Source organism: Ambystoma mexicanum, chromosome 6p (assembly GCF_040938575.1).
Source record: "Ambystoma mexicanum isolate Mex_15411 chromosome 6p, UKY_AmexF1_1, whole genome shotgun sequence".
Taxonomy (NCBI): domain Eukaryota; kingdom Metazoa; phylum Chordata; class Amphibia; order Caudata; family Ambystomatidae; genus Ambystoma; species Ambystoma mexicanum.
In genome coordinates this window covers 402,685,673-402,706,257 of record NC_090935.1, presented here as the reverse complement: position 1 = coordinate 402,706,257, position 20,585 = coordinate 402,685,673, and the positions used below count along the sequence as shown (strand labels likewise).

General features: G+C 43.2%; 1 protein-coding gene across 1 annotated transcript in view; it reads right to left on the bottom strand.

The window, feature by feature from the left end:
- C7 (complement C7) overlaps window positions 1-20,585 on the bottom strand; it is a 582,400-nt gene that overhangs the window by 177,458 nt on the left and 384,357 nt on the right. Inside the window, exons 11-13 of the mRNA XM_069627198.1 lie at window positions 14,383-14,611; window positions 2,862-3,039; window positions 221-308 (exon numbers count right to left, since the gene is read on the bottom strand). Coding sequence (XP_069483299.1) covers window positions 221-308; window positions 2,862-3,039; window positions 14,383-14,611 — 495 coding nt within the window. The remainder of the gene's footprint in view (window positions 1-220; window positions 309-2,861; window positions 3,040-14,382; window positions 14,612-20,585) is intronic.

Below are 20,585 nucleotides of genomic sequence, written 5' to 3'. Positions count from 1 at the left end.
GATTACTTGTGAAATAGTTGATGAGGCCCAACAGCACTTTGTTTTCCAAACCATTTTTGTTGTTAGATTAGGTTAAGTAAAACATATATATAAATATAATAGTTACTCTGGTTATCCAAAAAACGTTAATAAAAATACAATGTTGATGATGATGTTTACCAGTAATAAAACATTACATTTCAGTTAATATCTTTTATTGAGAACATGTTATTTTGGTTACCTTTATGTATCCGTTTTCCAAGGCAGGCGGAGGAGGGCAAAATGTTGTGGGAGTTAACGATGAATCAAAGCAATGGGGCTCAATCGTACTGTAAAATAAAACACAGAACAGTGTTCAACATATTTTCTGTTCCTTAAAAATATATCCATCTGTAGTTCCAGGATACACAACAAGACTGTGTATTTTACAGAATCTGGAAATAATGACAGTACCTGAACTCAAGAGTCATCTGAGAATTGCACTTAATAATATAGTTTCCCAACTGAGAGGATGAAACATGACTCATTTTAGACCCCTTGGGAATATTTGTCACGTTCTGTGTGTACTCCGGGACCCCAACCGGCCCTTAAAGTCAGCGTTTGCCCAGAAGCACTTTAAGATAAGATAGCAGCACCCTTGAGATGGATGGGGTGCAGATTAATACTCCAACACCAACTCAATAATGACAACTCAACGGTTTGGCAAAGGGAGTCTGTTTAATGACAAGTACAATAAACGGGGAGTCTCATGAATATCAGCGGATGCATGATCTTCTCTCCCACTTCACAACTCCAACGAACTTCATAAAAAACATAACATTTATGCTGAAAACCTGTCATCATTGATGTTTAACGCTTAAAAGTTGGCATGCAATTCTATTGGTTCAGGAAAGGTAACTTTAATATAGGTACTGTATCTGTATATGGTAACGGAGTAAAGGGATTGGATAAACACTGTCAGATGAGACATCTAAACCCTACCTTCAAAATGGCTACTGTAGACGTCACTAAAAGTACGATGTCCCATTGGTTCTACTAACAATAGGACCCTAGATTACTTGGTCCACTGTGATTGGATTGGCCCCAACCCCAAACATACTTTTCCACTTTGCTTAGCAGCACGCAAAATAATCGGTCAGGTGCAGGGTGCCCCTTAGCTCGCCAGCCTTCCTCCAATTATTGTTACAATCAATCATCACTTTAGTGGCCATGTGTCAATTATTTCACTGTGGTCAGCCTCGAGACTGCATCTTCTGTCTGGAAAAGTTCTGATATCTTCGCCCGGCCTGCTGCCATGCTTAGGTGTGAAAGTCTCACTTCGTCTCGCTCGGCTGGTCACGTGATTCAGACACCGTGAATTTGCCTCTTCTTCATGTAATTCGTGTATTTGATTTTCGTTTCACCCACCACCTACCTCCAGTTTCTTCTATTGACCTTTCTGAAGCAGGATATTCTGTTCTTAGCTTCAATTAATTGTAGCTACTGTGCATCTATTCTACTGATACGACCTTGGCTTTCTTGGCACGATTTGCCTCTGCTGAGTTTTGTTTCTGCCGCTTATTCGCGAATTGTTGAATATGAAGCTCTCCTCGTGTGGCCTTTAATAACCTTTGGTTAATTCTGCTTCTTGTGCAAAGTGGAAGTATACCTATATAATGTGCTTCATTTGAGGTAGATATGTATAGGTGGCGCTTGCCGCACTATCTTTCTACTAAGCATAGCAAGCTGTATGATTTTCTTAGCTTTCTTGCGGTTCCAAACTTATCAACATGTGTAAACTGGTTGAATATCTTCATCATGCTTACTCCTTAAGTTCCTTATATTTCACATCGTCCTTTCATTTTAACTTCACAATATCACCAGTTCATGGCGTTTTGTCTCTTTACGTCATTCTCTTGTCGTCATCTCTTCTGTATGCGAGTCAGTCCGGGTTCTCGTGTCGTCACCATTCGTCTTCCATTAAGACCTTTTTGGCTTCTTCAGGGACTGTACTTAGACGATCTTCATTTCGCTTCATTTGTTGATATGGTTTTCTCAATGGGTACCTTACTGTCCATGGTTTCCTTGGTACCGGTACTTCAATAGGCATTGTTCTTCTGATTGGTTCTGAACGGAGCCCCACTGCGGCTCTCGGCTGCTTTATTTGCTCATCATACATCACATATTTCGGTGTGAACGTTCCTGGTACTTCAAAATGGACGGCTGGAGTGCGGGCTGTACTTGGGACCTCCTCTACATGCGGATTGGTAAGAATGGTGGTTAAAGTTGCAGTACCCTTTTACTGTCATTATTACCAATCTGTAGGATTTTTCACAATTTGTCAGGCGGAGTTGGGCAGCAGTACGGTCTTTACATGTCTACCTGCTGTTCCCGCTCTGCCTTACAAATGCGGGTATTTATTTACTTGCTTTACTAAACTACAGTATATTGAAAAATATCTCTAAAAAGTGACGTGTTAGTGCTCTTAGCAGAGCACACCAAGTTGAATGTAAATATATATAAGCTGTGATAGGTTTTTAATTCATGAGTGTTGTTTCTGGCCTCAACAAGTATTTGTATTTGTTCTGCCTGACTTAAGTTATTAAGAGTGCTTTGTGTGTGCTTAACAGAACCCTTCACCACTCTCACGCCCTTCTAGGTCCAAGCTTTGCTGTTAATTCACACTACCCAGATAGAGTTTGGCTAGACATTAGTATTTGCCCCTTTTGATCAGAATAGGGTGGCCTCTCAGAATCTGCTCACAACTGATTCTGAAAATCCATTTTAACACATTGTAAAACCCTTTAAAAATGCAATTTGATAATAATTTAAATGCATTCATGAAAACAAGAAAACATGTTACGTAGTGCAATAATAGGATCAAATGTGGCCCTTTAACGTACCGAAAATGTTCCAGTTCTTCATCTTCACACGCCTGACTTTCTGCAGAGTTTCCATTGCAGTATTTGCCACCACCTTTTGGATAAGGGTTGTTGCAAGTCCGGCTCCGTGTTCTCCTTCCTGCTCCTCTCACACAGGGACTCCAAGAAGACCAACAACTCCAGCTACCATCAATGACACCTAGAATAGGTAGTGTATGTGTTGGGTGACAAGTTCTTAAAGAGTATTGTAACTTTTGTTCATGAAGAGTAGCCTAGTACTTCATTTGGCTTTCATTAAATCAACGTAGTCTTAACAACATTTTTGCAACTTTGATATTTGTTATACAGTCAGATAGTGTGCATTTCTCTGCCATCTAGTGTTTGTGCACTGAAGTGTTTCGTTTTCCCACATTGTGAACAAGTCAGGTATTGATCATGGATGTGTCTGTAGTGAGACACGCTTGAAGTCTACACAAAGGGCACACATTTGTACCACATTGGACCATGTCATCTTGATTTGCCACCTATCACAAATAAGTCACTGGTTCTAGCACAGGTCTCGATGCATTCCATCACATTGTTCATTGTTTCTAATTGCTTGTGCAAGAGGCTAAAGAATAATATGAAATACAACATGCAACATGTAGTAACCCTGAACTCTGTCACATGCTCTTGGGTTTCGTGGCAAGAGCTGACCATTAATACATAGTAAGAGTATCTGATGTGTACATGATACTTGAATTCTACATATAGTTTTCACACACCATTGCATGATTACCATTTCATGCCAAAATTAAGTATGATACGGATTATCGAAAAATCCACCACACCACCACACACAGCAAAAAACCAACATACATACACCCATTTTTTCTTACAATGATTGGCATAAGAAGAGACAACACATATAGTAGAATGGCCCTACAAACAGCTCCTCATACCTCCATGCAAAATCACAAAAAAGAAACTCTTCAAACCACTGACCCAAGACAACCATGACAATATCTCCAATCTTAACGTAATATCCTATGATGAGGATATCATACCATCATCCATCTTTAAATAATTGCTATCCAAAACTGTTCTCCCATGCCACACATCATGAACCTCTGGAGGAAGTGAGGAGAAGAGAAGGAGAAGCGAAGAAAGAATAGCAATGGTTGAGAAAAGAGGCAGAGAAGGTAGAAGAGAAGGAGAGAGAGGAAAGGGAAAAAAGAAGACAGAAAGAAATAGAGGAGAAGGCGAAGAGAAGATCTGAAGAGGAGAAGAAGAGGCAGATGCAGTTGAGAAGTGAAAAGAGGAAAGTGGAAGTTGAGAGACCTGTCAAAGAACTTTGGTGTAAAGAGGAAGAGGAGAGAGACAAAAGACAGGAGCGAGAGAGAGACTTAGAGAAAGACGCCTTAAGGAGGTAGAGGACATAATGAAGGGACTCACATTTTTAGATGATGAGGAGGAAGCGGGAATACGGAGGAGGATAGGGATACTGTATAGGAGCAGGAACTGGAGGGATAGCGCTTCTACCCCTAAGGTGGGTAGGAGTATAGCGGGGTCCACATTGAAGAGGGAGAGTGACTCATTGGACAAGCAATGGGGAGACGACAAGGGAAGAACATGTTGAGGATGCTCTACTTTGAGTACGATGGGGGCCAAGGCAGCAATGATAGCTTACGGACAATGGGGTCAGATGAAGAATTAGGCCAGAGTGATGATGACGAAGGGAGGAGGCCACACCGCCCCTCTGAGGGAATTTGGTCCCTTTGTTCATTTTGTCTTGGTGGGATTCACTGGTGAAGCCCGCCTCTGGCTCCTGTGTGTCTGGCAGGGGCAGGAAGTGAGGGAGTTTCCTGAAACACCCTGTGCTTAATCCCCTTGGTTACAGGCATGCACCCAAGGGTGATTGGCCGGCTGGCTCTCCTTGGAGGACAGCCACCCTGCTTTGTGAGTGACAGCTAGGCTGCGAATGAAGGGGAGAAACCTGCATAAAAGGCAAGACTTTTTGCTTTGAAGGCAGCGTCGACCACTGGACGAAAGAATCCAAAGAAAAACTTGGAAGAAACGCTTGCTACAACTCCTGGAACATTGGTTTGCCCGGTGATGCCCTGCTGCATTGCTGAAGCTCTGAATTCGCCTCGACTAGAGAAGCCCAGCAATGGACGACTTCTTCCCTTGGGTTGGTGGGAGCAATAAACCCCAAAGTTAACTTGTCTGGACATCCTCTCGTAGCTGGCTGTACTTCCATTTCTGCTGGAGGAACCGAAGTGCCAGGAATAGGAACACCAGACCAAGTGCTTCGCTTTTAAGTCGAACCCGAGCTCCAGGAAGATACTCTGGACTCCCTTGAAGCAGGACTTACCAAGCCTGAGCCACCTTAAAAGAGTGCTGGATCCCAGATGCGAGGAAAGTCCATAGTGGTATCCAAAGAACCGTAGTGGTGCTGTTTGTGAGAGACACGAGGAGCTGAAACTGCGAAGTGCCGCTGATCTGGAGTTTGCCCATTGCTGTCGCCGACCTTGCATTCATAGTACAGTAGTCCCCAGATGTCATCCCTCTTGTCTCCATGACTGAGGCCCAGGAACAAAGGATCTGCAGACCTACACAGGAACAGAAGCCAGATGGAAGCAGTTTTTCTTCTAACCAAAGTTACTGTAAAACTAAGAGGACTTACCTTTTGTCGTGTAGCCTTACTAGTTTTCAGTTGAGACTTGTCCTGGTTGCCCTTGCAGAGTTGCTTGCAGCTTTGCCCCTCAGAAGCCTCCCAGCTTGTGGCCCTTCAGTGAATACATTCCTACAAACATTTCTAAAATTATTGTGCAAGACTTTTACTTACCTGTAAGACGATCTCCAGCTCCCCTAGACTTTGCTCAACTAAGATTGGATGTCCTGGTTCCCTGAGAGACTCTTCTAACCTCTGAGTATGTACTTTTGCCTTTTCCCCAGGAAAGGGTTAATTTACTTTGCATTGGAGGGTTCAAAGAGCACTTACCAGTTCATTAATTATTTGTTAACCTTTGTTTTATTCCCATAGCTAACCTTTGCACAGAGCTCAGTATTGACCTAAATGTACCAGTGATAAATCAATGTCCACAGTGTCCTAGATTTTCAAGTCACTTGGGTGTGTAGGAAGTGTCTGTGTGCCATCCCCAATGGGTATCATCTGATTAGAGAAACTAAAAGTGTGTTTTGAAGTATATTTTACAGTGTTACATGTTTTGCACCCATCTAAAGAAGGCTTATTCAACTGACTGTTAAATTAATAATTGTTTTATCAAGAAACCATGTGTATAAGTGTTTATTTGAATAACTGTCATTGTGAAACTCTGTGTTACAACCTTACAGCTCACATTGAACCCACTTGAGATAAGCCTGGCTGCTCAGTCACTCTACCAACTTGTGTAGTACATGCTTATATCAAAGGTTGGGTTAACTATTGCCAAGAGGACAAGGCTGGTGCAGTCTCCCACAGGATACTGCATACAACCTTGCCTAACAGCACCAAAGACAGATCACATAGAGCATACCAAGTTGCTCCATATATGCAGAGATTGAGAGCATTAGCGGGACAAAAGAGAACTAGCATGACAAGAGCATTTACAATTATGAAAGACATAGGGAGACATGACAGAGGTGTGAAACTGACCCAGTTTCCACTGCTAGAAAAGGGTGTTGGACGACCACAATATATACTTTGGCAACAGATGGACAAGGGTAATTTGAGGTGTAAATTGCTGTTGCTTACTGCAGGAGTTGGGAAATACATTTATGAGCTAGAAAGACTGACAGCAGGGACGATACTGGCAATGATTGACAAGAAAAGCATACTCTCTGCCATCCTTTGGGAGGAAGCTGACGACATTTGGAAACAGGCAGGATATCCCAAAGTGACAGCAAAGAACACAGCCCACGACAGGGCACCTTTCAATAACTGCAGCGCAGCCGTATAGCATGCTCTCAGGGTACAGTACACAGACACATCTGACATAAGTGCAATTATGGCATGCAAAATGTGTGAGGATGAAGACCCACTTCAGTATATTCAGGAGATACAGGAATGTTGGCGTCTTGAGACAAGGTACCAGTGGGACAAAACGGTGGGTTTATTTGATCACATATTAAGCCAGGGGCTACCAGAACAGGTACAGAAGGAATTGAAGGAATTAGTGGCGATGGAGGCGAAACCTTGGTCGAAAATCCAGTTGACTATAGTACATTATTGTCGGCTAATGCAGGAGAACGAGAGCAAGAAACGTGAGGAAAGAAAACAGGATGAAGCGAAGTTGGTTCAGAAAAACTGTCAAAGTAAACAATGGAAGGGGTGATGTGACGAGTGGAGAGGGAGTGTTAACCAGGGTGTGCAGAATCAGCAGCAAATGGCAGGGGGACCTTTTGCGGGAAGAGGGGACACTAATTAATGGCCGTGGGAAGGAGGAGGGGTGCCCAGGAGGAGAGGAGCATGGTACCCAGTGCAGCAAGATGGAGATGGTGTTAAACGGGGACAGCTTCAATCCTAGGGGGTCCAACACAATGCTGGACATGCAGAATGATAGGCCACATATCACAAGTGTGAAGGAGCAGATGGGGGATGCAGCAGAGTGGGGGGTGACATATCAGCCGATACACAATGCTGAGCAACCGGACTACTATGCCCAAGATCACACACACAGATGCAAACACATGCACCGTAAAGGGTGCCAGCACAAAATGCACCGCCCCAGTTACAACAGCCTATGATGTATGCATCACTGGCACAGGTGTACACACAGTCAACGCAAACAGCATCGCAAGCACCTACACTGCAGAATGCTGTAGCCACGAGACACACAGACATCACAATGCAGACTCCCATACAGATAATGGGGGGAGCAACTGCAGTAGGAGAGAATCCTTTCACAGGGATGACTTTATATCCACAATAGGACAGCCCGCAGACTGCCTTGTTAAACCTGACCCAAAAGAGAAACCACATGTAGGGGTAATCATAGGTGACAAGACTTTTCTTTTCTCGTACATACAGGGGTGACCAGATCCTGTATTAGGGAGGGGAGATACCTGATGTCAGGCATTGCCATGAATGCTCAAGGTTTCTCTTGGGCTACAGATTTGGTTCCTTTCACTGACGAACTGCCAATTTCCATCGGGGAGCATGATCTTATCATGTCACTGTTATAATCCAGACAGACACCAGTTAACATAATGCAAAGAGATATAATGAGCAAACTTAATATGACCATTTCATTCACTGAGCAAGGGATAGTGTGTTCCACCCAGGAACTCACTACATGAACGCACACGTTTTTATTCATGCATTCTGTGGTCCGATTGTACACAGATACTGAGTTATTCACTTGCCAAATGAGTTCTTGTTTAGACGAGAGATTCCCCGAGACAAGAAAGAAGGACAGGTGTTTCCACTGGGATTGGAAACAGTTATAGTGAGAGACAAAAGAATAGTACTGCACGGGACCATTGACACAGGACGGGCGTGGAGAGCAGGAATTGCGGTAGGAGAAGGGCACAGACTGACTGACTTGATAGGCAGTGTTTTTTATGAGCATCACTTACTGGGTTAGAATTAATTACAGGCAAGTCCCACAGAGAATGTCCCTGATGAAAAAAGCACCAGAGACATTTCTTGAGGAAGATCTGGTGCAAGTACCGAGCATACTGTGGACCAACAGCCTATATGATGTTTATATATTTATTTATTGTTTGCTTCTTAGGTGCTTATATAGCAGACAATAAAGCACCTATTGAAAGGGTAGGAGCTGTTAAAATTAAATTTAAGCCAGACATTTTGATATGTAGCAGACCAGAAGAGCAGTGTTGAAAAGACTCAGTACAGTTATTATTAGTACTAGCAGAAAAGGGTTATAAGGTGGACAAGGCAAAACTGCAGTATTGCCAGAACGAGGTTTTATATATTGGACAGTTAGTATCACAGGAAGGCAGGAAGGTAACCCCTGAAAGTGCATAGTTGATTTTTAGAATGCCGCCACCAAAGACTGTGAGGAGAATGCAGCAGTTTTTAGGTCTCTGTAATTACTGCAGTAACGACTACAGTACATACACTAGACCTATTTTAAGTGGGCTCAAGGAGGCCCAGAGCGGGATGGTAAACTAGCATAGACAGTGGAGATGACTGAAGCATTTGAAGAACTGAAAAGGGCAATATGCACAGCCCTGTATTATGGATTCCAGACCATTGTGCAGAATTGTATTTGTTTTCACACTCCAACAGAGTAGTGATGATGCAAGTGATCACACAGAAAACTACCCTACAGCACAGACTGATAACTTACTAAAGTTGGCATTTAGACCAGGTGATGCGAGGTCATTATCCTTCCAAACAAGCATTGGCCGTTCCTGCCTTTGCATTAAAAAAATCAGCAAGAGTTACGATGGGCTGCAGCACCGCTCTGTCCATGGAGCATGCCCTTTTCACCAATCTTGAAAAGCCCAAGAGCACATTGACCACACAGAGAGCGTCTGGATATGAGGTGATTATCTTGAATCTGGCGATAAAACTAGTGAGGTGCAGAATTATGAATCCAGCAAAATTTATAGCAGAACTAGTAGAAGAAGGAGACAATGTACACGACTGTACCACGTACACAGAATATTATGACAACGTTCCTAGAGCTAGGGAGAATGCCCCTTGGGGAGGGGAGATACTCTTTATTGACGGCTCTTCAATCATTAAACAGATGACAGGAGAGAGACATACTGGGACGGCAGTAGTAAAGCTAAAGCTGAGTAGGAATGTTGAAGAAGTGGCGAGCGGGAGATTACCCTAGCATTTTCCAGTACAAGCAGCAGAATTGGTAGCTCTCATAATGGAATTAGAAGTGTATGAGGACGGGACAATCACAGGGTACTCTGACTCCACCTACATGATGTCACCAGTAAACGTAGGACTGTCACATTGGAAAAGGAGGGGCTTTCGATGTGCTGATGGTACACCGGTAAAGCACGTGCCCCTATTAGCCAGGCTCATAGATGCACTGCAGCTCCCATCTGCCATAGCTGCAGTTAAGTGCCAAGTCCACAAAAGGGGGTAGGACGTGGTTTGCCACAGCAATGAAGCCGCAGATGCAGAAGCAAAGCGAGCAGCAAATTTCACAGAAATAAATGAGTTTGACACCCCCACCTAATAGACAAATACAAGCGGTCAGCATGATATTGCGAGAAGGATATAGTTCATTGTCCATTACCCAAATAGTAAAATTCCAGGGACGAGCACCAGCAGAGGAGAAAGAGTTGTGGATAAAGGGAGGGTGTTCTATATTCCCCACAGATGCAATGTGGCGACAGGAAAGCACCAGAAAGCTAGTTATCCCCTTTGCATTATTGCAGATTGCGCTCACGCAGCTGCACTATCCGATCCACTTCAGAAAAGCAGCACACATAGGGGAAGACTTGTTCTGCCTCAACTTGGCAGAATATATTGCCACCTTTATGCATAACTCTATTGTCCAGAAAAGCAATGAGGGTCACACATTGCACAAAGTGCAAGGAGGAATAAAGCGTCCTAATGAGCCCTTCCAAAATATCCACACAGTTTACGTGGATATGATCCAGTATTGTAATGGTTACAGGTATTTGCTTGCAGTAGTATGTCCATTTTCTCAATGGATTGAAGCTAGTCCATGCTCAAACGCTGATGCCATCAGTGTGGCAAAATTCCTCGTTAGCGAGGTGTTCCCACGGTGGGGGTGGGGGGGTGCAAGGTCCTACGATCAGATAAAGGACCTCACTTCATAAATTAAGTGTTCGAGCATATCACAGCCCTGCTGGGGAATAAGCATATGTTTTCCTGTACTTAGCACTTGCAAGCGAATGGGATTTGTGAACGCCTCAATGGCTTGCTCAAGGAAAAAAACTCAAAGATAAAAATGACACTGAAAAAGGGATGGCGTCATTGCCTGCCCTTAGCATTATTCGCATTTTGCAATCAGCCTGCATCTGACCACCATTTAACCCCATATGAGGTGGTGACAGGACCACGCATGTGTATCCCACATGCTCCTCCCACTAGAGCACTGACGGATTCCGAAAATGACGCCAATGCTCTCGGTAATGAGATGCATGAATATCTTGCTTCGATGATGGCCTGTGCGTCTTTTAACTCTCAACAGTTGAAGACCCGGCTGGGGCAGTCGAAGAACAATGATAAAGATAACCCACAGGTACAACAATCTGAACTGCTGAAACTCCCACTTCTTTATGCAGAGTCCTTTTAAGAAATGTTGTTAGAGCAAGGCACAAGCCGCGCTTTGATGGCCCTTTCATAGTAGAGCAAGCAACAGGCAACGCTGTCAAACTAATAGGGAAGAAGGCGTGGAACTACCTGGGAGATGTCAAGCCCTGTCGATGTGAAACCCCCTAGCGCAACAAGTGGACGATCCACCACAAGATGAAGAAGAAGAACACTGACAGATTCAAACATGTTCAAACACCAGAGCTAGACAAGAGTACACAGCAAGCTAGATTAGGCACATTGGGCCTCATCACGAGTTGGGCTGTAGCCCTTAAATGCGGTTGTAACTCTATTACTGCCGCATTTAAGGGTCTGCCCAATCTCGAGATGGCAGGGAAGTTTGAAGTTTTACTGGAATTTGGAGTTTCATTTTGCTGGAGGTAATAATTCAGCTTTCTGCCCATCTTCAACCATTTTCAGTGCTATTACCATCGGCATTATTACCGCAGGTGGTAATAGCGCCCCCCAATGGGAATGGGAATTTACCGCTGCACCACTATTCGTGATCCTACACTAATATAGCCGGACCGAGTAGCGGTAACGCTATTTGAATTGGCGGTATCCCAACGGTATTTCCCCGGGATACTGCCAAGGCTCTGATAGAGCCCATTGTCTTTTCACACACTAGGTAATGCCCACACATCTGTGAATTGAGTTTGACAAGTAGTTTTACACTTGCACTATTGAAGAAAAAGCACTTTATGAACTCATAGTAACATAGCAAAGAACACAGCACATGACAGAGTATCTTTCAATAACTGCAGAGCAGCCGTATAGCAGGCTCTCAGGGTACAGTACACAGACACATCTGACATAAGTGCAATTATGGCATGCAAAATGTGTGAGGACGAAGACCCACTTCAGTATATTCAGGAGATACAGGAATGTGGGCATCTTGAGACAAGGTACCCGTGGGACAAAACGGTGGGTTTATTTGATCACATATTAAGCCAGGGGCTACCAGAACAGGTACAGAAGGAATTGAAGAAATTAGTGGCGATGGAGGCGAAACCTTGGTCAGAAATCCAATTGACTATAGTACATTATTGTCGGCTAATGCAGGAGAACGAGAGCAAGAAACGCGAGGAAAGAAAACAGGACGAAGGGAAGTTGGTTCAGAAAAACTGTCAAAGTAAACAATGGAAGGGGCGATGTGATGAGTGGAGAGGGAGTGGTTAACCAGGGTGCGCAGAATCAGCAGCAAATGGCAGGGGGACATTTTGCGGGAAGAGGGGACACTAATTAATGGCCGTGGGGAGGAGGAGGGGCGCCCAGGAGGAGAGGAGCATGGTAAACAGTGCAGCAAGGTGGAGATGGGTTAAACGGGGACAGCTTCGATCCTAGGGGGTCCAACACAATGCTGGACATGCAGAATGATAGGCCACATATCACAAGCATTGTGTATCGGCTGATATGTCACAATGCTGAGCAACCGGACTACTATGTCCAAGATATGCAAACACATGCACCGTAAAGGGTGCCAGCACAAAATGCACCGCCCCAGTTACAACAGCCTATGATGTATGCATCACTGGCACAGGTGTACACACAGTCCACGCAAACAGCATCACAAGCATCTACACTGCAGAATGCTGTAGCCACGAGACACACAGACATCACAATGCAGACTCCCATACAGATAATGGGGGGAGCAACTGCAGTAGGAGAGAATCCTTTCACAGGGATGACTTTATATCCACAATAGGACAGCCCACAGACTGCCTTGTTAAACCCGACCCAAAAGAGAAACCACATGTAGGGGTAATCATAGGTGACAAGACTTTTCTTTTCTCGTAGATACAGGAATGACCAGATCCTGTATTAGGGAGTGGAGATACCTGATGTCAGGCATTGCCATGAATGCTCAAGGTTTCTCTTGGGCTACAGATTTGGTTCCTTTCACTGACGAACTGCCAATTTCCATAGGGGAGCATGAGCTTACCATGTCACTGTTATAATCCCGACAGACACCAGTTAACATAATGCGAAGAGATATGATGAGCAAACGTAATATGACCATTTCATTCACTGAGCAAGGGATAGTGTGTTCCACCCCAGGAACTCACTACATGAACGCACAAGTGTTTATTCATGCATTCTGTGGTCCGATTGTACACAGATACTGAGTTATTCACTTGCCAAATGAGTTCTTGTTTAGACGAGAGATTCCCCGAGACAAGAAAGAAGGACAGGTGTTTCCACTGGGATTGGAAACAGTTATAGTGAGAGACAAAAGAATAGTACTGCACGGGACCATTGACACAGGACGGGCGTGGAGAGCAGGAATTGCAGTAGGAGAAGGGCACAGACTGACTGACTTGACAGGCAGTGTTTTTTATGAGCCTTACTTACTGGGTGAGAATTAATTACAGGGAAGTCCCACAGAGAATGTCCCTGATGAAAAAAGCACCAGAGACATTTCTCGAGGAAGATCTGGTTCAAGTACCGAGCATGCTGTGGACCAACAGCCCATATGATGTTTATTTATTTATTTATTGTTTGCTTCTTAGGTGCTTATATAGCAGACAATAAAGCAACTATTGAAAGGGGTAGGAGCTGTTAAAATGAAATTTAAGCCAGGGGCAATTCTACCAAGGGCGATGCAATACCCTTTATCTAGGGAAGCACACAATTTCTGCGCTAGTGCAGGAGGGTTTTTGGTGCCATCAGAATCACAATATAACATGGTTGTGAACCTAGTGACGAACCGAAGAAGGTTCAAACCAAGAAGGTTCATAAAACCCAGTCGGTATTTACGATGTGATGTTATTCAGTGTATTGTACTTTTTTTTTTTTTTTAACATATACATTAAAATAAAATGAAAACAGTGAGTGCAGATATGGTCAAAAAATCCAACCGGTCCAAAAATCCAATAGTCCAGCAAAAATGCTGTGGGACTCACGAAGTGGCCAGAATTTCACTCAGGCAGAAAAAGCTACCTAACACTTCTTCCGTAACTTGAAAAATTAGGGCAAAAATAGCTTTTTTTATTCCAATGTAAAAATAGTGATAATATATGCAAACAGCTTATCATACTAGTATGGAGAAGTATTTTTCATATTTTTTTAACTTGTAATTTTATAGTGTTGGCCATGACAATCTGAAATTACAACAATATTTTGCTAAAATTGCATACAATTACCATTCCTATTGAAAAAGATGACTTAAAATTGACTATCCTCAGTTAATAAATCAGGAAATTGCCACATTGATGGCAGCTTACATTTCACCATATTACATTTGAGTTTAGAGCAGTTTAATAATCAACACAAGTGGAGTATACTAACCTGGCTGGTCCTGCACTAAGATTCCAAGTTCACAGGCATTTCCGAATGTATATGGTTTGCAGTAGCACACACACTCCGTGCCTACTATGGTCACCTGCCCATTGTTCTGGCATGGTTTGCATTTGCAAGGGTTGTTCTCACTCACATACTCCTCAATTGCCTTTTTCAGAAAATGTTTCTTCACTGAATCACATGGAACCTCCTTTACCAACTCATATAAAGGAGCGACCTGCAGGGAACATAAATGTAAAACATTGCGTCATACAAGGTTCAAGCGTGCATTGCAGATTTACCAAGTGTGACGGATTAAAACCTCAAATATGGTTCTGTGTGCTCTGATCTACTATATTTTACTTGTGAGCACCTTTCTCGTGCACTGTTCCTTGATGTGCTTTAATCCGAATATTTTTGTTAGGTATGGGCCCTCCCTCCAGTTCCCCATCCAAACCACAACCCAACCACTCACCCCCGCCCACCACCCCCTAGCTGCCCTACCTCCACACAAACATGAATATATACCTAAAAGAAATTCGATCAAGAGGATATCTAGCAAAAGTGCACAGATAAAGTGTATCCTACCCGCTGTATATCTGTTCTGTTGTTATCTTTGAAAAACACTTGGTTATTCATCTGTAATGTTGTACACCTTTGTAAAGCACTCTGTTATGTATCTGTATTGTTGTACACCTCTGTAAAGTCCTCTGTTATGTATCTGTATTGTTGTATACCTCTCTAAAGCGCTCTGTTATGTATCTGTAATGTACACATCTGTAAATCGCTGTGTGTTACGCAGAGTTTGTGTGCAGTACCCTTTGGGACCACTACACACAACTAGGACTAAAGGTGTAAGCAAAGCCAACCTTTGGTATAAGTCTGTACCACACAGTTTTTGGTAGCGAGCTGAGCAGCCAGGCTTATATCAAGAGGGAATGTGAGCTTGTAAGAGTGTTACACAAAGGTCTACAACGACAAGTATTCAGATAGACACTTATACTCAAGGTTTCTTGGTAAAAAACACTTATTAATTTATTGCACAATCATTTACAAAGCATTCACTAATTGAGGCAACCAATATCACACAAAAGTTATACTACAATACTGATTACTAAGCAGTTGAGCACCCTTGAAGTAGGAGCAAAATAGCATTGAAGTATGAGCTAAAGGGCATAAATTAATAAAATGAATGTTACTCTAAAACAGTGCAAATGGTTTGAGTTCACCAGAGGAGTTGATTCAGTGCAATAGGTAGGCTAAAGTCAATGGGCTAGTGTCTTGTATAAGTAAAAACGGTTCTGGTATTTAAAACGGAAAAGTCTTTTTGCCACGGTTCTTAGAAGTAGTTCACGGAAGAAAGGTTTGTATGTCAGGTCACAGGCTGACCAGGCCTGCAAGTTGCCAAAGTTCCACGACCTTTGGCAGTGAGAGGTAAGTTCTCTCAGTCAGGTTTTCACAGTACCTTATATTGAAGAAAAAGATGCAGCTGAAGACTTCTGTTCCTGGCAGTTCCTGCAGATCTCGCTGTAACTGAGCCTCAGTCGTAGGGACAAGAGGGAAGACGTTGGGGGACTCCTGCACTGTACGGGGATGGGTCACAAAGCTGGCAAATAGGCAGTTCTTCAATTCCGATTGCTGTTCCGCAAGCACATAAACTGGTGTCCTTCCCTCTGGTTAATCCTAACCAGCTCTGAGAATGGTATCCAGGTGGCTTACGAGTTGATTGGTCCTACCAACTCAAAGAGGGAAAACGTCGGCGGACTCCTGCACTGCATGGGGACGGGTCACAAAGCTGGCAAATAGGCAAATCTTCAATTCCGGTTGCTGTTCTTCAAGCACACAAGCTGGTGTCTGTCCCTCTGGTTAATCCTAACCAGCTCCAAGAATGGTATACAGGTGGCTTACAAGTTGATTGATCCTACCAACTCAAAGGAAGAAGTCGTCCTTGAAGGGCTTCTCTGTCAAGATGAACTTGGCAATTCGGACCTGCAGCAGGGCTCCACCGGGCAAACCAACTGTCCAGTAGTTGCAGCAGCCGTCCTCTTCCAGCTCGTCTTCGGTTCTTTCGTACCAGTGGTCGACTCTGCCTTTGAAGCCAAGAGACTCGCCTTTTAAACAGTATTCTCCCATTGATTCCAGCATAGCTGCCACTCACCCAGCAGGGTGGCTGTCCTTGCCGGACAGTCAGACATCCAATCACGCCAGAGTGCATTTGGGTCTCCTAGGAGACTAAGCAAAGGGAGTTTCGGGCACCTACCTCACTTCCTGCCCACCCCAGACACTCTGGCGCCAGAGGCAGTCTTCAGTCCTGAAGCCCGGCAAAGGCATAGAAACAAAGGGACCAAATGTAGTTTGGCGTGCAGAGACAAACTCTAGAAGGACCTTTCCAAAAAGAAATGGCGAAAAAAAGAAGACTGGGGCCTGTTTAAACAAAGCGGGCTTAGGCACCATATTGAAAAACATGGCTCCTGCGATTTAATGCTACCTGTGTTCGTGGTCGGGAAAAATCATGGTAGTTTGTTGTAAAATCACTGCCGCCAGCCATTTCGATAGGAAAGCGTAGCATTTGACTGCTACATGAGTTTCTAGACATAGAGGATACTAGGTAACCCCTCCAGCACTCTATTGTAAGATAGTGTGTGCTGGATCTAGGAATTTAAAAAGACTAGTAAAGTCAATTTAACTTTACATTCTCTGGGAAACAGTAGTTTATCCCAGAGAAGAAATTTGAACCTTGGGATAGCCTAAAAAGGCTTTGCTGTGTTACTGTACTGAGGGTGCTGTGTCACGCACATGAAAAGATGATGCCTATGGAGTTGTTTAAAACTCCATAATCAAAGAACACAAGAGTAAAACACACATCAAAATACATGAGAGAGTGGGAAAAAAGGCTCACACTTCGCCAGGTAAAAAAATCATGTCCTCAAAATCCAGCAAAGTTGCTGGGGGTCTCTAAGGTGAAGGGAATTATCACATTTATGAGAATTCTCCCTAACACTCTGTTATGTATCTGTAATGTTGTACATCTCTGTAAAGCGCTCTGTTATGTATCTTTATTGTTGTGTACCTCTCTAAAGTGCTCTGTTATGTATCTGTAATGTACACCTCTGTAAAGCACTCGGTTATGTATCTGTAACACCTCTGTAAAGCGCTCTGTTATGTATCTGTAATGTACACCTCTGTAACACTCTCTGTTATGTATCTGTAATGTTGTACACCTCTGTAAAGCACTCTGTTATCTATCTGTATTGTTGTATACCTCTCTAAAGTGTTCTGTTATGTATCTGTAATGTACACATCTGTAAATCGCTCTGTTATGTATCTGTAACACCTCTGTATAGCGCTCTGTTATGTATCTGTAATGTACACCTCTGTAAAGCGCTCTGTTATGTATCTGTAACGTTGTACACCTCTTTAAAGCACTCTGTTATGTATCTGTATTGTTGTATACCGCTCTAAAGTGCTCTGTTATGTATCAGTAATGTACACCTCTGTAAAGCGCTATGTTATGTATCTGTAACACTTCTATAAAGTGCTCTGTTATGTATCTGCAATGTTGTACATCTCTGTAAAGCGTGCTGTTATGTATCTGTATTGTTGTACACCTCTGTAAAGCGCTCTGTTATGTATCTGTATTGTTGTACACCTCTGTAAAGTGCTCTGGTTTGTATCTGTAATGTTGTACACCTCTGTAAAGTGCTCTTTTATGTATCTGTATTGTTGTATACCTCTCTAAAGTGCTCTGTTATGTATCTGTAATGTACACCTCTGTAAAGCGCTATGTTATGTATCTGTAACACCTCTGTAAAGTGCTCTGTTATGTATCTGTAATGTTGTACACCTCTATAAAGCACGCTGTTATGTATCTGTATTGTTGTACACCTCTGTAAAGTGCTCTGGTTTGTATCTGTAATGTTGTACACCTTTGTAAAGCGCACTGTTATGTATCTGTATTGTTGTACACCTCTGTAAAGTGCTCTGTTATGTATATGTAATGTTGTACACCTCTGTAAAGCGCTCTGTTATGTATCTGTATTGTTGTATACCTCTCTAAAGCACCCTGTTGCTTCTCAAAGTTGGGTCTGCGTTCAATAAATACCATAATAATAATAATACAATAATAATAATAACGAGTAGAACATACTCGACAATAACACCTGTTACGCTGAAATATAGATTTTATTTCATTGATACAATTCTATAAGTATAGTAAATAGAGCATTATGTCCTTATAATACATTGCAACCTTTAATTTACAAGGAACAAAGAATATGCAAGTTATTAATTATTTTAAAGCACAACATGAACACTTTTTCGGATACATTTTAATGAACTGCCTTAACTATTTTCATGCAACACATTAGGAACTGCATTTTAGCTTTCTTAAATCCAAACAGATTCTATAGTGATTATTGCCTTTTAGCTCCTCAAACCACCCAATATTTAAAGAGGTTTTAGGATTGTATGGAGATTAGAAGTGATTCAAGAGCATTGTGAATATCCTATGAAACCCCCCAAATTGTTAAACATTATCCCAAAAACTTTCGGAGTCCCACAAGACACATTGCTATGATGGATTTCCAAAATCGGTCCTTCTGGGGAAAGGTGGCTGGGGGGTTGGGAAGCCTCCCTATTGTGGTGAAGATGGGAGGCACTGAGAGGTTAGCCAGACCCAATCATGGTAAGGTAGCAGAGCGGCAAGACCTAGCCTCAGGAAGGATTCCACATAGAGCAACACCTTTAATTCTAGTTAAACAGGTACGTATAAGTATATAAAATACTATATTAGGCCTTTAAAAATGCACATTAAGCAAGTAAATCCTTTGTCAAATATTGCCATACAAACCCTTTCAAAACAGATACATACATTCACCATTAGGAGAAATAGAATAGCATTTGATTCAAAGACCAGTGAAACACAAGTAAGTACTCAGAAGCTTTAGAAATAGATAGACATTTCAGGATATTCAGAGAACAGCTTCCCTGGCTCTTAATAAATCAAACCCTGGTTTGGGGCCTTGTGCCCAAATGTTCCCAAGTATATACCTTAAATGTAGGCTTATGAAGAGATTGGCAATACCAGCGGCTATGGTTAATAAGAATGAAAAATGTTCTTATAGTTCAGGAAAGTAAAATCACTTAATGACACTCCTTTGGTTAGTCCTAGGAAGGGATACTTCACCAGGCCTCTACTGACCAAAGGCAGGAGCAAGTGATTTAGGGACATGTCTTCACACCTATTTAAATTAACCACTGGCTCTGATTCCGCCTGGGACCACTGCTGATGTTCCAGATTTCGTTGGGGACCCAATCTTCTGTGCATGGTCCCGTTTAGGAAGGCGCAGGGCTCGCAAGTGGCATCACTTTGGCATCAGGATTTAGTTTTGGTTGGCTACAGTACGCAGGAATCGGTTCCAGATGGCTTTCAGTAGAACGCCCAAACAGGGAAAGACTTCTGCTGGGCGGACCAGCTCAGGATACCTCACAGAATCGAAGAAGGAGTGTTAAAATGGGGTCATCACAGTCAGGCGAGGACAGGCAATCTTCAATGAGTGCACAAAGGAGCAGGCCCAGCATAGCTTCAGTTTAAACATGAAGGCTGGAAATGGAGGAGCAAGCATCTTGTTGCACATGTTAAAGATCCTCCAAGTCCAAGGATGTACTCATAACAGTGACGGCTGCAGTGAGGTAGCTCAGTAGAGAGTTGCTCAGTCTGCCAGTTGGTCCAGGGACACTTCTGAAGGCTCGGAAACACGCATCCTCGAGCAGAAGTCAAGCCTGGTTGTTTCCACCAGTGCAGGGGATGAAACAGACGACGGTCTTCTTGAGATCAGACAGAGGAGGGGTAAGTCTGCTTTTCTGTTGATTTCTCTCCCCGTTTTACATAGGATATTTATGGCATAAAGTCCTGACCCTAAACTCTCTTTGAGCTGACCTTTGGTGGTGATACTTGGGACCACCATCCAGGGCTTTAAGTGGGCCGGGGCCTGCCGGGGCTGGGCCCCGGCAGGCTCCGAAATTTCGTTTTGAGGCGGGGCCCTGCCGGGGCCCACTAATCTCCCCTGGCAGCCCCGGACACTACACGAAAAGGCATTTTTTTCTACAGCCTGAAGCTCTCGCTCGTGTGCGAGAGCTTCAGGCTTCAGAAAAAAATGCCTTTCATCCATAATGGTGGCGCCTCACCTACGAAACATCCCTTTAATCAAGTG